Source organism: Nanorana parkeri, unplaced genomic scaffold, assembly GCF_000935625.1.
Source record: "Nanorana parkeri isolate BGI_ZX_2015 unplaced genomic scaffold, ASM93562v1 scaffold73, whole genome shotgun sequence".
NCBI lineage: Eukaryota > Metazoa > Chordata > Amphibia > Anura > Dicroglossidae > Nanorana > Nanorana parkeri.
In genome coordinates this window covers 2,453,315-2,478,437 of record NW_017306341.1, presented here as the reverse complement: position 1 = coordinate 2,478,437, position 25,123 = coordinate 2,453,315, and the positions used below count along the sequence as shown (strand labels likewise).

The following is a 25,123-nucleotide window of genomic DNA, read 5'->3' as shown; positions in this document are numbered from 1 at the left end:
GTTCCCCATGGTCCCTGCATGTGTTGTAAAGTAGCCACCTCTCCTGTGATGGACTACAAACTCATGTTTAGTTTACTAATTCGTATGAAGATTATAGTCCATCACTACTTTACAACACACACAAAGGCCATGGGGGAGAAAAGTATCCACCTTCCAGAAGGAAGGACAGTGTCAGTATGAATTCAGAGATAATTTGAGGATCTACAGCCGAGTGATACACAAATAAGATACATTTATACTAATAATTAAGGTACTTGAATGCATTTTTAAGATTTAACTCCTGAGTTTAGTGTCACTTTAAGATAAACTTACAGGTCTTGCCTTCCCTCAACCTACACCTGACCAGTGAAAAGAGATGATGATTCAAAGAGGTAGCAAGAGTAGTAGTTGAACTTTTCATGACACTATAAGTTTCTAATACAAACCATCTGTGTATTGATCCATAATTATACATAATATCATTTAACAACTTTCCAATAGCTCAAGGGAAATTAATAAACCATTTTCCACAAGTTCAGGTATGTGTGAAGATGATAAGCACATGATACTGTGGTTCCTCTTCATCATGTTCTTAACACGTTTCACAGAACAACATCCGTGTCATCAGGAAAGAAGGGTGACTTAAAATATATGTCTAAAGGATCTATAACAGTATACTATCCAATATTATACTACTGTATACTGTTTTCCTTCATACTCATTCATGTGAGGCCTACTAAACATTTTGTTGTATGCTGCAAGACACATTAAAGAAACATTTTTAGACAACCTCCCAACTTGGAAGGTACAATATATTTTCTTTAGTACTGCAGATATAACCTCTCAAATGGAACAACACTTTTTCTTCTGCCATATACTGACTCTCTTCAGCTTTTCAAGGGTATGAATTCTCTAAGCTCAGCAGAAAAAAAAAAAGACAATTGTAAGGCTGCACACCATCAAACTGGACTGATAAATTGGTGTGATGGATGTATGCTTCCCACTGACCTCCAAGAAAAATTTACAAGTTTTGGAAAGCGGTCAAACGTAATACGGACTGCGGTCACCAATCAGCACATTACTTTTGTTTAATATATGGTCATTTATTATAAATAAGGCATGCTTTCCAAGATCTCTTCATGGAGTCACAATAAATAACTGTGTTTTAAAAATACTGTTGACAATCTACTGAAAAATATTATTTTGTTAAAGCAATTACTTGAGATTTTATAGTAACTTGCACTAAAAAATGATAACATGTTTGTATTTTGCATGGGTTTTCCTTCAATGAGACAGCACAAAGATGTATTTTCTTTTAAACAGTTTTACTAAACCATTTGTTTGAAAGTTTACAAGGTTATGAAGTGATGCTTTATATATTTTTATGAATTACTAATATAAAAAATGTCCAATAAAGTTTTAATACAGTACTCTAATAAGAAAACTCATTACTGCTTCAATTGTTAGGCTTACATCCAAAGATCAAATATAATCCCAAGGCAATGATTTTCAAATTAAATTTATTGGAGTTTTTAGGGGGGGGTTTCTGAGATTTGAAGTGTACATTCACATGCTCATGTCTTCGGTTAGTAAGAACCCTCTGTATCACTTGTGGATGCTGCAGGGTTCATATGGTACAAAGTCAGGACATGATGCACAGAACATGATCATTGCCTGTTCCAGCCCATGACAGCTGATTTAAACTGGATGTGACAATAACCACCATGTGTCTATTGGCACCCCACACTGTCCAACCTCAGAAGAAATACTGATATGGGTGTTGGAGGACTCCAAACTACTACATCCACCCCCACAAAGATAAATAATTACCAAACATATTTTGGTGGGCTCCCACTGGCATAGGCATAAATATCCATGCACCTATATAATTGACTAGTCAGTTCATCTCTGCAGGCCCAACCTCCCTTTTCTGTCTGCTGCTAGCTTAAGTAGTATCAATACTTCACTATTAACCCCAGATTAGAAGCATGCTTTTTGCTGCCAGCTTACAACCCTCAGGTTATCTTCACTAGCAACAACTGATGTGCGGGGAAATGATTTAAGTGCCTTTACCAAGTCTATATGCAAGTGTTAAGTCAATGAATACATTGTAAACAATCAGGTTGTAATTAGTTGGAATCATTAAAGTTGGACTCCAGGCAGGTATAAACACACAAATGAATGCCGCTCTTTATTTATTGATACATCATTAAACATAATGCAAGCAGTGTAAGTACTTGAATTTGACTCAGTATTAGCCTTTTGCAATTCCCAGAACAACAGAGCTCGGACTGGGACAAGGAAAAGCAACACAAGAAGCCATTCATGTGCTCATGTGCGAACAAGCAATGTGTGCAGTCACAGGCCCTTTTGCACATATTTGCAAAAAAAGGGGTTAGCAAGAGAGAGCTATAAAAAAGTATTTTATGAGCTGAGAAAGATGACTGCTGACCTATGAAAATTAAAGGAACTCATCTAAATAAAATACTATGCAGTCATTACAAATAATTCTTAACATTCAACTTTTTTGTTATACAAACGAGTGTATCAGGCTACAGAGTTTTGCATTCTAGCTCTCAGCATTGGGGCGCATAACAACCACAAACTGTGAAAGTAATTGATGCTGGAAGACTTTCCTCTGCCAGGTGCTGTTATCACAAGTCTGAACAGATAGCCATATAATGCCCAAAATGTGTTACTGATTGCAAGTCCTGCTCTGACTGAGCTCTGAACAGGGGAGTATCTGAGTACTAGTACTAGTCCAGGGTGCAAATGTATTTAGCCATTTACCAGGAGTTCGGCATTAAGAAAGATCCAGATCGGGTATATGCAGCAAGCAAACATTAAGCAGGCCAGGAGAGTAACCAGAATAGCAACAGGAATCAAAGATTAATGTGCAGGGCCTTACAGATCTAGGAGAAACCATGTTGCCAGCACCATCTCCATAAACTTTGGTGAATTCAGTTTATATTTGGTGACACTAAGTGTGGCAACGGTGTGGCTGAGCTGCAGCACCCATAGTCTCCAGCAGACTGGATCTGCAGCTGCCAAAGCACAGTCCCCTCATCCAGTACACAATGTACAACAATATAATATGTATGTATAATATGTGGATATAGATATAAATGCATTAGGGCAGTCAATCAATCTGCATCAAATGACAAAATGCCTGAAAAAATTTAATTCTAGCTATATTATTAAATAGATTAATCCAAGAATGCCGAGCATGCCAGAATGATAAGTAACCTGATCTCTCTCACTAGCATGCTTCCACTGCTTGCTTGCTAAGATGCAATCAGACAAGAGCTCCCATCTGGCATCAGTCAAAAGAGAAAAAGAAAAGAAACAAATCTCCCATTTCCCTTTGGTATGTGCCTGTTTTGAGAAAAGGCAAAACATCATCTGTTCTATGACATGCACAGGTTTATGACCCATTTTCCCAATCACAGTCATAGCACCTGGCTGCATGAGTCTAAGGTAAAGTGTACTGCACTGAGCTACAGGAGAGACAGCCTGAAGATGAATGAGACTGCACTTATAGGTGCTTCGATGCTTGTCACCAGCCACAATAAATCAGCAACAAGTGTAAGAGAAATCTCATTAGCTAGTACAAAATATATCTATCACCTTGGCACTATTCCCAGACATAAGACAGTACAATTGTTAGTGCTTTGCTAGTATTTTCAAATGTTAACCTGGACTTGTTGTGTAACGTTAAATATGTTTGCTGCTTATTCACCTTTAAGGCCTTATTCACATGGGTGTCTTGGAATTCCTGTGGCAAGAAACTGTGGATTCTTACGGCAGGAATCCCAGGTGGGTCTGTACAGATGCGGTCAATGTTTCCATGTAAGTTAATGGCAGTGTGTCAATGGTGGCGTTAGGCCACATCGTACATGGACTGATTACCTGCAGATCGGGAGAGATGCTTTTCCCAGGACATAAAGAGATTCCATCCGGGGGCATCTCTCACGATCCACAGGTAAATTGAAAGGTGACAGAGTTACCCATGTTGCCTCAACATTAAAGAATAAGTCCAGTTACCATGAGCTGGTCAAATGAGGACCTTCAACGACATGTTTTTCACTAAATGAATTTACCAAATACGGTTTTACCTACATATACCGATATACAGAAAAAAAGTACTAATGAGTGATGAGGGAGCATGGAGCCAGCTTCCTGGCCAATCAGGAAGCCAGACAGCGTGTAATGACTCGCTGCCCGGCTTCCTGATACCGGAAGCTCAAGTATCAGAGCATTTGGGCGAGTACGAATACTTGCCCAAATACTCGCCATCCGCACCGATACTGGTATCGGTGCATCCCTACATATCACTATAAGATACTTTGTTAAAAGAGAACTATTGGGTAACCTTTTTTTCCAATAGTTCTCTTTAGGGTCATGGGAGGACTAACGTCCTCCCGTTACTCTAAACTCTGTATATAGCGGGCTATTACAGATCCCAACAATACTTTCGAGATCCACCCCGCTGGCTGATTGACAGCGGGCTCTGCCTATCTACAAGCAGAGCCAGTTGTGCCCGCCCCCTCTCCCCCATCCATCCAGGGGAGGGAGGGAATACCTGTGGGAAGCGGTGACTGGCAGTCACCGCTCTCTGCAGGGAGATGATCGGGAAGTGAGTGAGATGTACTTCCCAAACAATAGAGCTGATGTGTGACAGTATCAATGTCACACGTCAGCTCTAACTAAGGGGATGAGTGTAATTCACTCACCCCATAGTTCTCCTTTAAGTAACCATCACAGCTGTGAGGAATAGAAGGTGTGGCGATAAATTGTTCAAGTGCAGTAGAAGGGGACAGATTTGACAGCTTAATGCTAATGTTTGCATATTTCTTATGGGGCTGCTATTTTGCCTTGTTTTAAAAGCCATAATACAAATTAATTTTATTGACTATTTGTTCCCAGGTTGGCACCTTGCCCCCTTTTTGAATATTGGGACTACCGTAGCCCTCCGCCAATCACTGGGGATCCTACCAGTCATTAAGGACTTTAAAGTTTTTTGAAGTACTACACTATGTCAGTGCACTTTTGTGCTCTTGTTTTCTTGTCCATATTGTGTTTTTCACCTCTGTTTCCACAGAGCTGCAAGGCTGGACTGTTTTAGTTATATTGTTTCCACTGTTCCTAGTTGTGGCTATTTTATTTATCTCAGTTCATCTTAGCGTGATTTTATTGCTTGGAACGGGCAAATCGTTGATGACATCGTAGATGAGCTGCAACCACACCTGCTACATAGCATCAGTAATTGTGGTAACCATAATTTTACTGAGGCAACAAAAGACTCAACTTGTTGTAGATAAATAACCTTTGGCACCAAAAGCAGCCCTCCTCTGGTAGGGTCACCTCTTCTGCATATAACTTTTTTATTCGAGCTAAGCTTTACATTATGACAATGTATACATAAGCTTATAGGAGGCTAATGTATTATTACCAATGATGGAAAAACATGTGTAGTCTATAAATGCAAAGGGAAAGGCTGCCTATTTCCCTATGCTGCATATAAGCACAAGCCTGTTGTGCCTAATAATAAATCTGGACTTGAAAGGAATAAAAAACTGTGACACTTTAATGCAGACTACTATCTATTTGTGAGTACTTGAAATCTGATTTACAACAGCAATATACTGGAAGTTTAGCAGTTTGCCCAACAACAAATTACTTGATCAATTAGTACTTAAAGCGGACCTATACAACCTTTCACTAAAAATCATATCAGCATGCAGCTCTGCATGCTGATATGAAATTATCTCATATTCATTAGTTAAGTAAACATATTTTTATTTTACTTACAATGAGTGATATGCCCAAGCATTGCATCCTGGGAAGATTACATAGGCAGAGCATTGCTGGCAAATCTCATCTCTAATCTCATGAGATCTCAGAGAGAGAGGAATTTTCCTCCCCTGAGATGATGTGTATGGTCACATGCCCTAGTCACATGTGCCAGAGTTCCAGGAAGTAAAGAGAGATATATTAATCTGCCCTTAGTAAAAATAGCTACTGTGAGAAGAATAGGGAGGAAAAGAAAAAAAAGATATGCAAAGAATAAAAAGTCGGCAATTATCTAGAAGTATCTGTTTGAAGATTGTCATTACTAAATATTTCGAAAGATGTCTGTTTTAATTTCAAACATATGGGTAAAGTTCCTCTTTAACAAGTATAGTCACATTTTTTAGGTGGTTTTTAATTATCTATGATAACGTAGTCTACCATTATTTAATATTGGTGTTTGCAACTCTACATAACTGTACGTGGTAATTTAATCTTCACTTAACATACAATATTAATGTTAAGCTTTGCAATCCTATCTGTGATAAGTTAACTAGAATGTACTAACTGCCATGGGTCTTTTAACGCTTTAGACTGGATCACGAAACAAAAAGAGAAAAAAAATACTTTTAGATCTCTCAGGAAAGTCACAAAAAGGACAAATGGAAGAGTAATTTTCTTTGGTTCACACTGTCAGTAGGAGACGCTAAGGTTTTATAAGTGCAATGTGTCTCTTTTATTCAATATCCAGGCTTTGTTGGGTTGATTTGACATGAATAGAACCACAAGGCAACCTGCTGATAAGGACTTCTGGATCTTCCAAAAGCCAATCTTTCATTAACTGGTATTTTAACAAGCTACAAAAGGAAAATAAACTAATAAAACAAGATGACAGGTTGTTGGATGACAGTGTCTGGAGGGGGTGACACTTACAAATTATGAGGAAAGTTTATTTCCTTTTTAATTGGCTGTAAATTATAGATGGGAGAAAATAAATGTTTTTCCCACGCATGTAAAACATAATCCATTACACAATGCAACCGGCATGTGAAAGCAGTATAGCACATGCCCACCAATCAGGTGTTTGTAGCCATTTTCAAGATTCTAATGTGAATTGAAAAGTAACAGATATATTTTACTTACAGTGTTCACAGGCAATGGGGGGTAACCTTTTGGTACGGGCAACCATCAAAAAATTGGGCAAAATAGTTATTGATCAGGAGGCAACTTCTTACCGGCTATCCTCTTGATTCCATAGGATACGGTATTTTAATTTTCTTCAACAAGATTCGAGCTTCAGGTATTTCTCTAAAATCCCTTAAACCGCCACCCTAACCTTACCCTATACTCTAACATCAGGGGGGCTTTTTATTTTATGTGTGAGGGAGCAGGGAACAGGGGGCTTCTTATTTTATGTGTGGGGGGCAGGGAACAGGGGGGCTTCTTTTTTTATGTGTGGAGGGAGGGAACAGGGGGGCTTCTTATTTTATGTGTGAGCGGGCAGGGGACAGGGGGGCCACCGTCCAACAGGATCAGTGCTGACACCTGTACCAAAAACAAGCAGTGTTGGATTCCTGGGGGTATTGTTTGTGTTATATCTTTGTTTTTAACTATATACGTTTATTTGTAAAACAAGGGTTGTACATCTTTGTTCTACAAATAAACATTGAATACAGGTACATCCTTGACACATAATTCTTAGAGCACTAAGGGTTTTATAAAGAGAGAACATAGATTAAGCCGTTTGCTTTCAGACCCTCTGTTTCTGATTGAAACCTTCAATCAAGCAGGATAAACAGGGGGGGATGGGTCACAGCATATAGTAATTTCTGCCAAAAAATGTCACTTTGAGATGTTAAGTTCTGTACATAGGCTTTTTTTTGTACCACAAGATAAGAAGAAACTGAAACAAATGTATAAAGGGGCAGCTTAAATGGCTACCCTATGGCTAAAAATGAGAATACAAAATATATGCAATATCCAATATTTACCCAACTAAAAAGATGTGTTTTCACATTTTATTTGTAGTGCTTACCACAGTAAAGAAAAGATCCACAAGACCACAAGATATTAACTAGGGATGCACCGATACCGATACTAGTATTGGTATCAGTGGCGAGTACCCGTACTCCACCAAATGCTCAGATGCCTAGCCCGATACTTCCGGTATCAGGAAGCCGGAGAGCGTGTTCCTGATTGTCCGAGAGGCCGGCTCCATGCTCTCTCGTCACTTGTAATGACACGCTGCCCGGCTTCCTGATTGGTCGGAAGCTGGCCAACATGGAAGCCAGGCGCCATGTAAAGATGCGGCGCCCAGCTTTCTGATTGGTCGGGAAGCCAGCTTCATGTTCCCTCGTCACCTGATGACGAGTGAGCATGGAGCTGGCTTCCTGATTGGCCAGAATGCCGGCTCCATGTTTTCTCATCACTTAGTGACCACTAGAAGCATGGGGATGGCTTCCCTGCTAATCAGGAAGTCAGGTGGCGAGTCATTACACGGCGCCTGGCTTCCTGAATGGGACTTCCGATACTCGGTATCGGTGAGTACCGGAAAAAAAATATTGGTACTCGTACTTGATACCGAAATACCAGTATCGGTGCATCCCTAATATTAACTTTAACAGGGGACTGAGGCTGGCCAGCTTCTGAAGTTGCCACCAGGTCATATATTCTGTACACAGATACACAAAGCCTTGTATCAAATACCACAGCTGCCAGTAACTCAGAGAAACGTGTAACACTTTAGTTTCTACCCCTAGATGTGACTCAGGTGATTAAGAGTGTACCAAGAGATATACAGGATATACAATGAGCTATACAGGGTATACACCATGACGGTCCTATTTAACCCAAAACAGATATTTTATTTTATGGCGGATAAGTCAGACTTCCTTCCAGTGACAAGAAAAGCCATATAACTAGGAATGTACAGGATCTGCTGTAATGTTTCATAGTTAAAAAGAAGTCACAGCAGGCAGGCTTAAATAATAAATCACACACTGTAGAACGTGACAAGAGAAGTGCATGCACTGAGGAAGAAAGTCTCAGACTGACGGGACATATCAGCTTCAACAAAGTTGGAATATCTTAGGTTGATTGCATTCTTTTCTAACTTATGTAACATAAAAACAAAAATTGTGTTCAAAATATTACTTTAACGTTTGCAGACTGCAGCCAAAGCAACTTATTTCATATTTTAAAGGCTATATCCTTCCAAAACCGATATCTTACATAACTGCCCACTGCTTCCCTACTCCTAGTTCCCAGAATGCTTCCCTACTACTAGAGTGCTTTATGGTGTCACTAAAGCCTTGAAACAAAAATGTCATATTTGCTTTAGCATGCCATTTCAACATTTCTCTCCCGATATCTTTAAATTTCTATGTCCATTTAGTCTCCATAAATACATTTGAATAGAGGCTGAGAACCACAGTCACATACATTTTCTGTATGCCTGTGTCCACATTTTATTCTGCCTTCCTAATATCTCCCATTGTAGTCTCACATCTAGAAGCACTATGCTAAAACACTAGTACACAGCGTTTTTAACTACTCCCTCACAGCTCCACGCCTCCTGCCTAAAGTCCCACCCGCATCCCTGCCCTCTCCTGTACTTTGCCAGTCTTTCCTATGGCTTGGAGCCCAACTGCATGTAACATGTAGCACAAGGCAGTGTGGGAGATAAAGGATTGAAATGGCCTGGATAAAGGATTAAAAAAACAAAAGGCTGGGTCCATTGCCTGACCACTCCCAGATCATACTGATCAAAGTTGCCTAAGCCTGAATTGTTATGTACAACATGTTACTTTACCACAAATACGACACACAAAAGATGGTGTTCAACCCAGAGTTCCATTCATTACTGTAATGTTACTAGCAGTTAGTAAATGTTTAACCATAGAGTTTTACCTTACAGTATGACAGTATATCCGTTCATTACATACATTATATAAATATATAGTTAAATAGAGGATATATACATTTTACATTTGCATTGCATACATGTGTGCTGTGGCTAGTGCATTTTTTTCTCAGCATCTTACAAAGGTGGAAGCAATAATTATAACACACAGAAAGAATACAATTTGGCTTATACCAGTGCTTTGGCGTTTGGGTTGGCTTTCTTATCCAGCAGGACTTTAGCGACTTTGTAATGTCCACAGTGGGCGGCGACGTGCAGCGCTGTTAAATAGTCATTAGTGACATCATCCACAGGCACATTATGTAGGAGCAGCAGCTGAACACAGTTCAAATGATCTCCTTGGGTTGCCATGTGCAGCGGTGACAGACCATTCTGCAAACAAACAGACAGAGTCAGCGACAGCTCAGACAGACAGGTTTCAGGTTTCCCACAATGCTGTCCAAACAACACACAGAGCAGGTTATTTACTTATTTAGGCTTAGCAGACTCACATTTGACCACTGAAAACTATTTTTTTTCTTGGTAGTCTTTGCTAAATTTTTTGATTACCTGAACAAAATAAAATTCAACTAAATATAATATCAAATTATAAACATTTGATATATTGTTAACAATGGCCTCCAGTGAAGCATCTAAATACACAGTTAAAAACTTATATGTGAATTATTTTACCTGCAAACAAATTTGTTATTCTGACCAGAAAGCCTATGATCCAGGCAACCTTACCAGACTGCATAGCCAAGTCCTGGACCTAATATCAGATTATAGTTAAGCAATATACCCTGGTTTAGGACTAACACCCTAGCACCATGCAAGGCAATGGGGCTGTGACTGGGTTGTCCAGTAATCCTGCTGTACAGGGGATTACAGATGGCCAAAACAGATATAAAGTAATGTTAGTTTTGTTTAAAAATACAATTATTCATTTTTTAATGAATGTATACTTGTTTTAATAGTGTTTTTAATATCTGGCTGAAGTTTAGCTTTAAAGTAAATCAGTTTTAAGTAAAAGATTTAAGAGTAAATGTAGGGCTATTAAGCATGCACCATGGGGGAAATTGTTGACAAGGACAGATCTTACTGTTCTCATCCCAACTGCTGAACTTCAGACTTCTCCTAGCCGCCCACCTACTCCGGTGACATTTGACTGCTGTGCATACAAAGTGAAGTTACTGGTCCCCTTTCTATGAAGAACTGCCCGGTGGCAGAGAATACTTCCAGCTCCCTGCTGTATTATTTTTATTAGGTCTGTCTGGATAGAAATATGGCTGCTAATACTGATTACTTTCTTTTCAATGAGCAATTTCCAGGTCTATCATCAGTTTTTCTTAGGATTATATCAGTTTTTTTTGTTCACTGACTGCAATCAGCTAAATCTAGCTCACTAACTAACTAAAAAGGGAAGCTAAAATAAGGATGACAGCCTGGAAGAAAAAAAAAAAGAAAAAGAAGTTAGCAATGGTATCTCCCATTATTCTGTCCTGACACGCTTCCTTCAACTGGTTGACTTTTTGGCACAGTCCTATTATTTTATTCTCATATATGAAGCGTAACCTATCAAACTGATGGAAAGTGGGAGTCCAGTGTCAGTAGAAGATTGTTCTAATTATCTCAGCAGATGAGTAGCTACAACCCACCTCTTCCTATTACTGCCTATCTGCAGGGCTATGAATATTAAGTAGATGGCATGTTGGGTACGATGAGACTCCTCCAATCACTTATTTCTGAACAATGCTATCCCAGTATATATGGGTCGCTTTAAATACACACAGGTTTTTTTTCAGCCATATACAAAATCTCAGTCTGTCAGCACTTTAGGACACATTAGTCCTAAGTCAGTTAAACAATGTGATTATTCTGCAGTACAGTTCAGGCTCAACTGGTTTTCCAAATTGTATATCATGCATCCCTATTAAAAACCAGTTTGTACTGGGTTAACCGGAATCTACAAATATTTAAACATTTGTCAACTTGCAAGGCATAGAGTCACATGAGATAATGACACACACAACAGCAGTGATTTCTTGTCTATGACATAAATAAGCCAGGCCTGGATCCTATCGCATCAGATTCAGGATTTTGTAACTCAGGGCTTTATCTACATATACACAGTCATGGAATGCCGAGGAAATACAAGCTTGAGATATAGTAAATTATCTACTGACATAATATGCAGCTAGCACAGCTTACATTCCTTTCCACTTATGCAGGCACAGATTTAAACTGGAAGGACTTTCCCACAAACATTTGAACATAGGAAATGTTAGCCTTAGGGCTGCCATACATGGGTAGGTCTTCAACAGAGAACAATACGATTTTTTGTATGGCTTTATGTGTGAATAGTCAAATGTTATCACCCCATCTATTAACTCATTTATAAACAATAATGAAATCCTCTGCACAGTTTGTAAAAAAAAAACAAATGAAGGACTTGTGTACAACTATTATTAGCTTTAAGCTTTAATAGTAATGTAATATTTGGGCTATCATCCTTACCCTTTCTTTAATTCTTTAATACCGAATCAGAAAATGCATGCCGTGTTGGGCCACCTAATGTACAAATGTTTGTTCCAGGTCAGTGACTCACATAGTAGTGAAAAAAGGAGGATGACAGCCCCAAGGCTAGCACTGTCAAAAACAAGTCAGCAATGGAAAACACAATAAATCCCTTTGCAACTACTCCATTTGGTTTTGAGTTACTGAGACTCATGTATGCAACTAAAGCAAAGCTAAAGTGGCCAGGCTGCTCAAAGCAACCAGTGCTTAGCTTCTATTTTAAAAGAGAACTATTGGGTAAGTGTTTTTCCCCATAGTTCTCTTAAGGGTCACGGGAGGACATATACTAGCATCCTCCCGTGACCCAAAGCTCAGTATATCGCAAGCTACAGCTCGCGGTATACTGAGACCGCCGCAGCTGGGACAATGCTGTCGAGATCCACACAGCTGCGTGAATGACAGCTGACTCTGCCTATCTAGAGGCAGAGAGAGCTGTACCCTCCCCGTCCGTTGTGTGCAAGCAACGGTATGTGTTCGCTCACTTCCCGATCTATTGAGCCGAGGTGTGACAGTTTCATTGTCACACGTCGGCACTAACTGTGTGTTTGCTCCTTTAAGCTTAATATGCAGAAATCTGCTTACCTGCTCTCACCAAATTATTTCCATTTGCTCTGCTTTCCATAGGTGAGAATCCTGATTCATGTGTACATGGGCAGCGGGAGACCCCTGATCCCTTGGCCTTTAACTGTGCTACAGCAGCTCTCCCATTCATAGTTTTTAGGGTTCACTAAACCCTACGAGCAAAATGTCAAGGTACAAACCCATGACTGACAATTTTGGCAAATGCTGAATGCCCCATGCAGACAATTTCCACTGCATTTATCAAAGCCACAGTCAAGAGGGCAATTCAGCACCTGTTGCGGCAGTGGTTTCCAGCCACCTATGTACACCTATGCTAAAAATGACAAAATTAAACAAGGCTGTCATATCAAATAAGACATATGTGATATGTTAAATGTGACATGTTCTGATATTTTAAATTCTCCATATCATAATCTGTCATTAGATTTTCGAAATTCTAATCTTAAGCTTTTTATATCATATGTTCAACAACAAACTGTATACTCTCAGACCTGGCTTCATGTCACTCTGGGCTTGGAGTGACAACATTTACATTTTTTCAGTTCTCATGGAAATATACAGGTGAAACTCGAATAATTAGAATATCATGCAAAAGTAATTGCAGTAATTGCTGCAAAAGGGCCCCAAACCAAGTACTGAGTACATATGCATGCTTGTACTTTTCAGAGGTCCGATATTGTTCTGTACAATCCTTGTTTTATTGATTGCATGTAATAATCTACTTTTTTGAGGTTGTGGATTTGGGGCTCTTGGGGTTTTCATGAGCTGTAAGCCATAATCATCACAATTATGACAAATCACGGCTTGAACTATCTTGCTTTGCATGTAATGAGTCTACCTTATATATTAGTTTCACCTTTTAAATTGCATTAGTGAAATAAATGAACTTTGCACGATATTCCAATTATTCGAGTTTCACCTGTAAAACAAACAAGAACTTGTAGGATACACTTCTTTTACATTGTGTGTGCGAACATTCACAGTCATAACATTTGTGGTCAGGGGTTTGAAGTTGCCAAAAGAGAAACATCACTGACATCTGACACTGTGTACTCCAACTGTCCCAAAATTTCCAAGATTAAGTTTTAATTATTAAGATTTAACAGCTGTTATTTGCCATAGCAACTGCTAATTCCAGCAATGACAACTGATGAAAGAGGAAACTACTGTCACATGGCTGGAAATAACACTCATGATGGCAAATGACACGTGAGTCATAGATTAGTAAATGGGGCCTTTTATCCTATATGGAATAATTGGATAACATCCTTTCAAGCTATCAGACAACCAGGACAGGATTTACTATATGGTACTCCATTGGCCCGTGGTGCATGATTCATTTTGATTACCTTTCTTTTATTATAGCTGGTCTACCCTGGAAACTTTTGGGTGCATTCAACAGCAGAACCAATTTGGCAAGGGATGAAGGGGCTACTGAGAGAAGTCACATGACTGTCAGTAACTGTAACATACTGTCACCATCCCTTTCCCTGCAGGGTTTTAACTGGTGGCATTTGCTCTGGAGAAAAAGCAGACAGCACACTGCCTCTACTTTCTCATCTAAATGTTCTCCAAATAATTAGGTAACATGCCTGATGAAAAGATGCCATGTGTACACAAGAGCATTATCATTTCTGGGGTTAAGGCAGCATTATCTCAAAGCTGCAGTATTCCTAGAACAGTTTTTTAACCCTCAATACATACAGAGTTGTACTTTTGCTTCTATTTTGTAGATAATTGCACAAACCTTGGTTTTGGAAAGAATAGGAGCTCCTCTGTCCAATAGCATTTCTACAACTTGTTCATGGCCGCTCCTTGCTCCGCAATGCAGAGGTGTCAGACCATCCTAGAAAAGCAGAAAGTGTTTAGTTATTGAAGTACGAAGGGTTCAGAAGCAACTTTTCACATGCACTTAATCCCATAAGCAGTTTTAGCTATGTGTACTTTTATATGACCTTGAAGCTGGCAAACCATCTTCCAGTGTGCCAACTCATGCATGTTCCCTCCAGAGTATTCACTTTAGGCAACTTTCTTAAAACAAGGATGATGGCTGTAGAAAGCATTAAAGTGTGTTATGCAATATCCTTAAAGGTATTTGTTTACTCATTCAACATACTAGAATACGCATAGAAGTAATTGCAGTAACAAGATATAAGCACGGCACTATACAAATAACACTGACTATACTATAATAAGCTAGCTCGCTTTTATAATATTTTTAACAATCAAAAATATAAAGTAAAACATCCCTAGAATGGGAGGCTAATCCTAGGACCTGGTGTGAACTGGTTTAAACAAATGCATGGTGTGAACAGGGAACATAGAAAACAATTGTTTTCTATGTGCCCTATTAACACCATACATGTGTGGTTGTTTGCAGAAAAAAGGTAGCTCAACAGACACGATGTGAACAAGTCCTTATGGTTTAAATAACACCCCATAACACTAACCCAATATATAACCTACATCCCCAACACCTGCAGTAGATTGCTTTCCCTATCCAGCACTGTGAGCAGAGATGCAGAAAATAACCACACCGCACTGAAAACGAATGATCTGCAAACAGGATGCCAGACACTTGCAAAAGTGGACACACTATTGGGTTGTATGTCAGATAACCAATAAGCAAAATTTATCAGGGGTAATTCATTCCCTTCATTAGGGCTGATCAAGAAAAAAAGTTCTGCATATTGTTTCTAGTTAGCAAATGCAAATAGTAATACAAACAAGAATTGTGTTGAATTGAGTCAAGGATTGTTTTTTAGACTTTTGCGACATGTAAGCTGTTTATCTCTATTAACTTTTATTTTGGCACCCTTTGTAATAGTTCACTTTGATATCTGGTCAGTAAACCAGAACAGCAAATTGCAGAGAAAAGAAACTGCGAAAGAGAACTAATATGCTGAAGATGAACACATTGCCCCCTTACCGAAGAGAAGCTCAAAAAAGACAGAGAATGAAAAAGAAGACAGAGGGCCCCAGGAAGACCTATCTGAGTGCATGACTTAGGTAGCTCAGAGGTCCCTTTTACATTACCCACTTCCCAATAACTACACCACACAACAATGGGAATTTAAATGGCCACGGCAGCCTTTTATTAAAAACACTTATAAATAACATTAAATAACATACTAACAATATTAACACCAAACTTTGGTGACCTTTCTATACCCTTTCTTCTATCCCTCCTTAACCCTTTCTTGTCCTCGTTCCCCTTCCCAGCCTTGTCATGCAGGCCTTCCGCTCATTCCTCTGCTTTCCATAGCTCCAGGCCTTACTGTATTTTGGTAACAGGAAGAAGTTTCAAAATCACAATTTTGAGATAATTGGTTAAGGTGATTTTATTGCTGTACATACACACAATGCTTGTATACAATAAAATTGTTTTACCTCACACAGAAATATCTCCTTGTTCATCTACCACACCTGAGTGCCTCTGCTACTTCTACTTTTTCAGGGACGTACTGCTTCCTCCCTCACATTGACACCTCCATGATCATGGAGTTTCCTCTTGAGATTTATTCTAAAATAATGAAATATGCCTTTCCCAATAAAATAAAAATCATTGGATCTCACACGAAAAGATCTCCTCCTTCATCTACCACACCTGGGCGCCTCTGCTACTTTTTTGGGGGGCCTACTGCTTTATCCCTCACATTGCCACCTTCATGATTGTGAGGTTCCCTCTTCAGATTCATTACCCGTCTAAAATAATGGAATATGACTTTCCCAATAAAAAGAAAAAAAGTCAAGTATTGATTTAATTATTTTCTAAGTAGGCCCCATATCTAGCCAAAACATATTGTCTTGTTCTCCTTGCCATCCTCAGTAATTCAGAGACTGGTGTGTGGGTTGGTGCAGACCTGGGCGATCCGGGGCACGCGTCTCAGGACCGCACAATCATGTGCAGTTACACACAGCGATTGCCGTACGGCCCCATTGATTTCAATGGGGTTACATCCACGCGCCAATCGCTGAAAAACGGGACATGTTTTTTTGCGGCACAACAAAAGGCTTTTTTTTTCGTGTTCGATTGCACAGGCAGAATCGCGGCAGGAAACCGCACAATCTGCCCGGCACAACTAGGGTGCCACTAGAAAATAATGGCATCGCCAGCGCGATTGGCAGTGGTGGGCGATACCTTGACCGGGTGGCAATCCATGCGGTATTGTGCACGATTGCTGCACGGTCACGGGTCGCACAGGTGTGAACCTGGCCTGAACAATCCGGGAAGCAGCAAACGTCTGTGATCTGCTTGCACTATGTACACTCGGCAAAGACATGCAAGTAGTATTTGGGTCTACTGTTATATAAGATAAACCAACCAGTCCAAAACACTGTCCATGTATGTCTGCCTATAAAAAAACAAGTATACTACACAGAAATATTAAGTAAAACCAGAACACATCAATCACTGCATATATATATAAAATGGTGTAATAGCAGTTATCTACACACAGGGTGGCACTGTTAGTCAAGAAGAAAACTTCTGCTTATGAAGCATCGCCTGCAAGATCAGATGCAAACCATGGAGTTAAAGATTTGAAGGGCTTAATATGGTGTGAAAATAAGTATTTACAGCTCTGGTGGGGCATACATAAGGCCAATAGTGGTTTATAACATATATGAATCTAGAAAGACCTATGAAAATGGGGCTTTATGTTAAATTTTTTTCAGTACTTCCTTTTTTTTTTTAACTCTTTGCTTTCTATTTAAACTTATTTTTCTCTGTAAGCAAACATTGTTGCCAATTATATTCAACAATAAATGTTTACAATCTTCGTAACAAAGGGACCACCAATGATCTTATTAACGGTGTGGATGACACTCCATCTCTAACAGTTCAGTGTCATCAGAACACATCTGTGCTTTACAGCACCCACATCTCTGTTTCTTTCTGTACTCTATATTGATATAGTGTGAAAAATTATATTTTACTGTTATCACATTCCTAGTGTGTCATTCTAGTATGGCAATAAACTAGGCGCATTTCAGAGTTCTATATTCCATATTCTAACAAGCGCTGCCATCTTTTTTTCTTTAATCCCCACTGATAGAGCAATTTTATCTTCTACATATATTTATTAGGACAGCTTCTGACTAATGTCACCCTCTGGTGATGAACCTTGTTAAGTCAACAGTCAGTGGTTATAACCTTCCAGCGTTGCAGCATGTTCCCATTACTACAGTAAGAGTGCTACAAGGAGCCCCATGGCGGACATATTTTATTAAATTTAAATGGTTAACATCTGGAAAAGAAAACACTTTGGGCTAAGTCGTCTAATGGGCAAAATGCCTGAACCCGTTGAAGATGATGCTGTTGTCCAGCTTCAGGGATGCTGAGAGGTAGTGCACAGACAACTCTGCATCATAAATGACTTGCATTCAGCAAATGTCTATGCTATTATACAGGCTTGATGTTCTCTTTATGTTAGGCTTAAAAGTACAAGACTACTGCTATAAATATAGGGGCATTTTGCAGGTGCTTCAGTACTGAAAATTACTGAGATTATGCTGCAAGCAATGGCCTTTTCTAACATACAGCCCATTTCCTGTAATCACTGAAAGATTCAGCAGGCAATGTCTTGTAGCCCACATTGTCCTAACATGCTAAAATTAATAGAAAAATACACTGCAGGTTCATAATAAACATCAACATTCCACCCAACACTTATCTATTGATACTGGAAATGTATATACATGTCTATGATTGGCACTAGAACCACTTTTATATCCTTTAGCAAGTTTACTGCTTTACTTGCTAAGAATTTATCATTTTGACCAGCCATTCTTATGATACACACAACCACTGCTAGTGTAAAAGACTTACCTGCAGATGGACTCCTGCTCAAAAACGTGCACGCACACATGTATGCAATCCATTGCCCAAAGTTCCTGGAAAACGCGATTTAGCACGTGAACGCGCGCGTACGGGAACGTTTATGCGCAATAGCTCACGTACGTGAGCGTGCTCGTTAGCGTACAGGTGCACACTCATTAGCGTGCACACTGTCCTATTTAAACAGACATGAAGCCATGACCAAGTTGCTGAGTGGTCTTCAGCTTGTCCCTGTGTGCCCTTTACTCTGATATGTTCCTATATCCTGACGTCCTGTGTATGAACCTGGCTTGTGACCATTTGACTTCACCTCCTCCTCCTGATTCGGTACCTCTGCTCTCTGATCTGCTGTGTATGACCCTGGCTTACATTTCCTGACCCTGCTCCTGAACTGTGATTCAGCACCTCAAATATGGCTCCCTGTGTATGACCTCGGCTTGAACATGACTTCCCTCCTGGTCTGCCACTTGGTGGATCACTCCATCAGTACCCTGAGCAATGGCATCTTGCCAGTGCTTCCTTGGCCTCATACCCGTTGCCTGCTCTGGTTTCGAGAGGTCCCGGTGTCATCTCGGTCCTGCTGATTCACCAGCTGGTCCAACGCACTCAAGCGCCTCCTCAAGAACCTTCCAGCCACCAGTATCGGCACCTGTGCTCCGCTGTCCTTACATCCCCTGTCACTACTTCCAGAGGTGTGGGACAAGAGGTGCATGGGCAGCCCCCTTCTCAGCTGAGTCTCCAGTCAGGTACGTGATAGCTAGTCAGTAAGATCACTTTCCTGCTTCCTGATTTAAAGCTAAACTCCAGGCACATATAAGGCTAGGTTCAAATCTGGTCGTTTCGTGGCCGCGCGGCAATTGTGCACGGATTGCCGGGCGGTCACGGCATCGCCCACCACAGCCAAAACCACTGGCTGTGCCATTATTTTCTAATGGCACCCCAGTCGTGCCGTGCGAATCGCGTAGTTTACAGCCGCGATTCTGCCTGTGCAATTGAACACCATCGCGGACACAAAAGCTGCACGTCGTGTAACGCAAAAAAAGGTAGATGTACCTTTTTTCAGCGATTGCCGTGCGGATGTAACCCCATTGAAATCAATTAAGCCATGCGGCAACCGCTGTGTGCACTAGCACACGATTGTGCGTCCCGGGTATTGCTAAAGTCTGAACCTAGCCTCAAGGACACAAATGAATGGAACTTTATATTAATTAATATTAATGAAATGTGTTTATTAAATGAAAGCAGTGTGCGGTGCCTGTACAGCAGAGCTCAGACTGGCAGACAAATAATCTGCATAGGGATCTATTAGGTTGATGGCAGAAGAGAGCAGAGTGACAGAAATTAACTCATCGGTTTGCTGTTTCTCCTTTCACTATCCAATCACAGGCAGGGAAAATCAGAAAGGGGTGCCCCGTGTGGCAGGCTGTGTAAATCTCAGAACTAAATGGAGAGAAATACAAACCCTTTAGCATGTAAAAAAAGCTTCCTTATATGTATTTCATCTGTGTATTTACAGTAGTTGTTTGCCCGAAGTTTAGCTGTGACATTACTGCTTGCTGGGTCAGCTGTACTGCTTACTAGATCAACCTGCTGTACTGCTTACTAGATGATGATGCTGGCTTTCTGTCCCATAGGGAAGCTGTAGAAGGGGAGGTGACACAGGAAGTTGAACTGCTGAATCAGAAAAATTAATTATTTAATCAAAATGTATGGGTGTTACTTGCCTGGCTGTGCAGTAATGAAAATGCGTTTACCACAACATTGGCGGTACAAAATGATAAATGGTTTGGCAGGTAAAACAGTATACATATATATCTTGCTATTGTTTGGAGATCTCATTTAAATTTGTGTTTAACTTCTGTTCTTAAACACAGATTTCCCACTGCGAACATGCATGAGCTGCAAACTAGGCGGCCAACATGGGGAAATAGGTCCAATCTCACATGACATATCTCACCTCCTGGTCCATTTATGTATAATTCAGAAAGCAAAGGACTGGCTGTTCTCCAAAAAATCAATACTGCAGTATCAGCTTTACGTAAGACATGATGCGTGAGTTATACGCTAAATGCACATTCAGCATCTCAGTCAAAAGAGGTTTCTGCCTTCTAGACGCACTCATTAAAATGTATGATATCTGAAGCTGCTTTTGATAAACAGACCTTTCATGTAGTTTTTCTGCTCAGAGTAGTGTTGCTATGTGCCGTGGATTTTTCTGCAATGGCCCAAATGTGCAGTATAGGATTCCCAAAGTGAGCTGGCAGGGAATTAGAAAGACTTATTTTTAACAGGTTCCAGCTGGTCTCCATTCAGCTGGTACCGCTGCCAATCAGGTCTGACCTAACGATTAATATGTGGGTTGCAGAGAACAAGGCTACTGGTGCTCAGGCCTCCATGCTGGCTAATGTTTCATGTTCTCTTGTCAGGGTCATACACCTGTGATTTACTTTTAAACATCTGGACAACATTCACTCGTAGGTTGCATACATTACTTCCCACACACTTTACAATGCTTTATGAACAATGTTCTGCAGATAGATAAAAGCAGATAATCGGCAAAGAATTATCTACTGGTACATTCATTGACTTCCATCTAAATTTGACCTAATACATGTAAAATATGTTTAACAGGGAAAGGGACATTAGACTGCAAGCTCAGATGAGACAGAAATGTATGTGAACAGGTCAAATGTTGTTTATAAAGCAATGCAGAATATTCTGATGTTATAAAAAAAACTAAATGAACATCAGTAAATAACCCCTAAACATTGGAATGACTACGACAGGGGAAGTATATTATAAATATCACCGTGGAAAAGACTCAAGTAAATGGTCACAATTCCATGTTATGTAGAACAGAACCTGCTTTTGATTGTAATATTTTAATTATTATTACTGCTGTTGTTAAAGTGTAAGTTAAGCCCCATTATGCCCATTTTTTAAAAGAACGCTGACAGGGTTTTCTATGACAGAAGAGACTCTTTTTGACCTAATGGTCAGTGTTCATGCACACCTCATTGCACAGTCTCGGCAAGGTTCTATACTGAGATGAAGTAACTCCTGTGTGCATGAGCAGAAGTTACATTATCCCAGCCCCGCCAATCAAAACTCTAAAGGCGTCACATCCAGAAGAAGCCCGGGAGACTATGAAATCGCGGTTGACAGAGGGGAGCTTTGACTGGACAGCGCTGGAGAGGATCATCTTTAAGGTAAGTCGGCCATAATGTGTTTATATGCTGTGCACAATAGCTGCTTTAAAGTCTATATCAAACCATTTTTTATAGTCTTGGAAAGAGTAAGAATACGTTTTATGTTCTTATTACCATAGTTCTATTCAGGACCAGTAAGACAATCTGTGTATACCTAGCATTATGGTAAAACCTAATTTTTCATTTTGGATAGAGTAAGGATGTGTTAAAACCAACCTCAGGTTCGTTTTTGCTATCTGTGTCTCACTGGGGAGATTTACCTTCACTTCCTGTCCGGACACAAAATGAATTTAGAGAAAATCTATTCGAAGAAAGGGAAATTCCCTCTTAAACAGTCGTCATTCCGATTCGAAAATATAGGATTTTCCCTTACTTTCAATAGACAAATAGAGTAAATCTTCAGGAGACACAAAAAAAACTAAACCAAAAAAATCTAAACATAAAAAAACTGGCATGGGTTCTAATGCCTTACAACCCTATCCAAAATGTAAAAATAAATGGCTTTAGATACACTTAGCAAATAAGAAGGTGTTTTGACTTATGTGTATTCCATATTGCAATGCTCACTATGCGTGTCGCAAAAGAAAAGGTTATCACACATAATGACAAGAACAGATAAAGAGCGCATGTTGAAGACATAGACATGCTCCATCTCTATTCTGATTGCAATCATGATCCACTTAGAGTCTTCACCACAATAAATTATTTCACGGAAAAGATTTCTTTTGTTTCCACATGGTCTATTCTATGGCCAAATACTTAGGATAACATAGGAGCAGATGAGAGGCGTGCACATACTTGGTCATCCCCAAAGACAGAAAATGAAAAATCTGATCAAAACACATAAACTACATTACTATGTCAACTTACTCTTGTTTTGGCATCGATTTTAGCTCCTCGATCAAGCAGAAGTTTCACCATATTGCCGTTACCTCTCTTGGAAGCCACGTGTAAGGGAGTAATGTCATTCTGTACAAAAACAAAAGTATAAAATGAGTTAACTTTCAAATCCACAGTAAAGAAGGATTAAGTAAACAAGCACATGCTTGGAAATCGTGTTTGTATTCTTAAGACTCATTCTACTTCAGTTAAATTGCAGATGCTATAACAACAGATACCAAGGCTCTTATGAAATAAAATAATATACACTCATTTCAATTTTATGAGTTGAATTAACATTTATTTCAGCCCCAGTTTAACTCAAAAAATGGTAGCCACCAGTGCAATCATTCTTTGGTCTTTAAGTAAGGAGTACACTAGAGTGGGCTAAAGAGGACACAACTTACAAAATACCTGTGTCAAGATCATCAAGTAGCCTCTGAGGATATTCAGAAAAACTGGTGTCAATGCCAGCTGTGAAGATACATAATTATGTATTGGGAAGGACCTTTCTTAGTGACCACTTCATGTTAGTGACTGCAAAGCAAAGAGTTCCAAACAAAGAAGCAAGAGGTATAACTCCACCAAGGTAGGTTGGACCTTTTCAAGTGTTTTTCAAACTGCCACTCAGCGGACAGAACCTTCACAGTGGCATATTGTATGGAATTCCAAAAAGTTTTCTACCTCCGTTAACAAAATGGCCATGTTTGCTGGCTGCAGGTGATAATCCAAAACCATAATTATCGGGGTTCTTTTAGGAAAATGTTTGTGGTATTGTGTGGCTTACATCAAAAAAGTGTTCTTAGTCTCAAAATCAGGAATTCCTAAGATGCTTTGCTGTAAATATATATCAGTCAGTCAAAATAATTGATGCAGCCACCAAGTGACAGGAATCACTGAACCAGAATAATATAGAAATGTGCTGCACTAACTCAGACATCCACACATTTAAAAAGGGAAGGCACAGCCAGATGAAAATATCTACACAAGTAACAGCAAGATAGTCAATGTACGGAAAGTGCACAGTCAGGTCTTGCATTTATGTAAAAGCAAGAACCTATTGTAAAATCTTATGCCAAAATAATTCTAGTCTGAAGAAATGGCTTTTTCTTATTACACTTAATAATTATCTAAACAAACAACATATACAACATGTTTGTTGTATCAACTAAAAGTTTAGTCCAACCCAGCAACATGCTTTTTCCTTACTGCTCCTCTGTGAGCCAAGCTTACAGACCGGCTATGGTATAGATACCAGTCTAAGTGACATGGCAGTTTTAGAGTGTAATCCAAGTTTAAAGGGTTTAGTTTTTTAGTTTTAGACGGGGTTGGGAAGGTTTAGAACCTCTGACAAAATTTAAGGTGTAGTACCAAGTTAAACTTGATATGATATGATGATTGCAGCCTAAGAAAGTTATGTCTTGCCCTTCTGATGAGTCTCTCATGATACAATGTTCTGAGGAAACTGCTTGTTGAGGTGAAACGTGTTAAGGATATATGTGCTTTTAACACACCATGTGCTCTATCTTGCATGCCTGGTGATATTTCAAATCAGGCCATTCTGCAATTATACTTAGAGGTGGTAAGATTTTTTCCCCTGGTGAGACAATCCTTTTCTATGCTGCCATTCTATGATAAACTTTTTGCCGGCAAGTCAACATGATAATGGGATGCCATGTAGCCTATGTATGCCCCTTTTCATTGACTTGATGTGAACATCTAAGATGCTCTTTTGAGTCTTATAATCTTAAGGGGATTCTCTATGAGCCCCATTTAAAGGGTGAATAGATCTATTATATGTTCACGTGTGAGCCATCTTGATAGTGGAATGGCATTGGGTGCAATGCATGTTGCTTTAGCCTATTGCCGAAGCATATGGTGCCTTTCTGAACCGGTTCACAATTTTAAGTGTGACTTTTCCCAAGTTTTGCATCCACTAAACAGCTATGTGCACTGAATATAGAATATGCAATATCAGGGCTGTAGCTACCATGGGGCGAGTGAGGCACTCGCCTCAGGCGCAGCTGAGAGGGGGTGCAGTCAGGGCCGGCATGGCTGCGCCCCCTTGCCCCTGTTGCCATGGTGAGCAGAGGGTGCCATTAGCTACAGGGGCACCAGGCGGCCAACACAGCCGCAGCTCGGCAGGGAGAAGAGAAGCGGCACAGGCTCCAGCTTCTCCTCGGATCCCTGCTGCTCTCCGCCGCCTGTATGGGCAAAGGACTCTGTGTCCTCAATCTCTTTTTCTATTTCAAAAAGGGAAATGTCAGGGGTCTGTTTAGACCTCTAATATTTTTCCAAAGCTCCCCCAACAGTGAGAAAAAAAATGATAAAAAATAAATGTAAAAAAAAACCCAACCCCCCCCCCCC

At 39.9% G+C, this 25,123-nt stretch overlaps 1 protein-coding gene across 1 annotated transcript in view; it reads right to left on the bottom strand.

Moving 5' to 3' along the window:
* ANK3 (ankyrin 3) overlaps window positions 1-25,123 on the bottom strand; it is a 260,705-nt gene that overhangs the window by 141,064 nt on the left and 94,518 nt on the right. The window contains exons 8-10 of the mRNA XM_018576669.1: window positions 22,748-22,846; window positions 14,577-14,675; window positions 9,866-10,063 (exon numbers count right to left, since the gene is read on the bottom strand). Of these exons, the coding sequence (XP_018432171.1) occupies window positions 9,866-10,063; window positions 14,577-14,675; window positions 22,748-22,846 (396 nt within the window). The remainder of the gene's footprint in view (window positions 1-9,865; window positions 10,064-14,576; window positions 14,676-22,747; window positions 22,847-25,123) is intronic.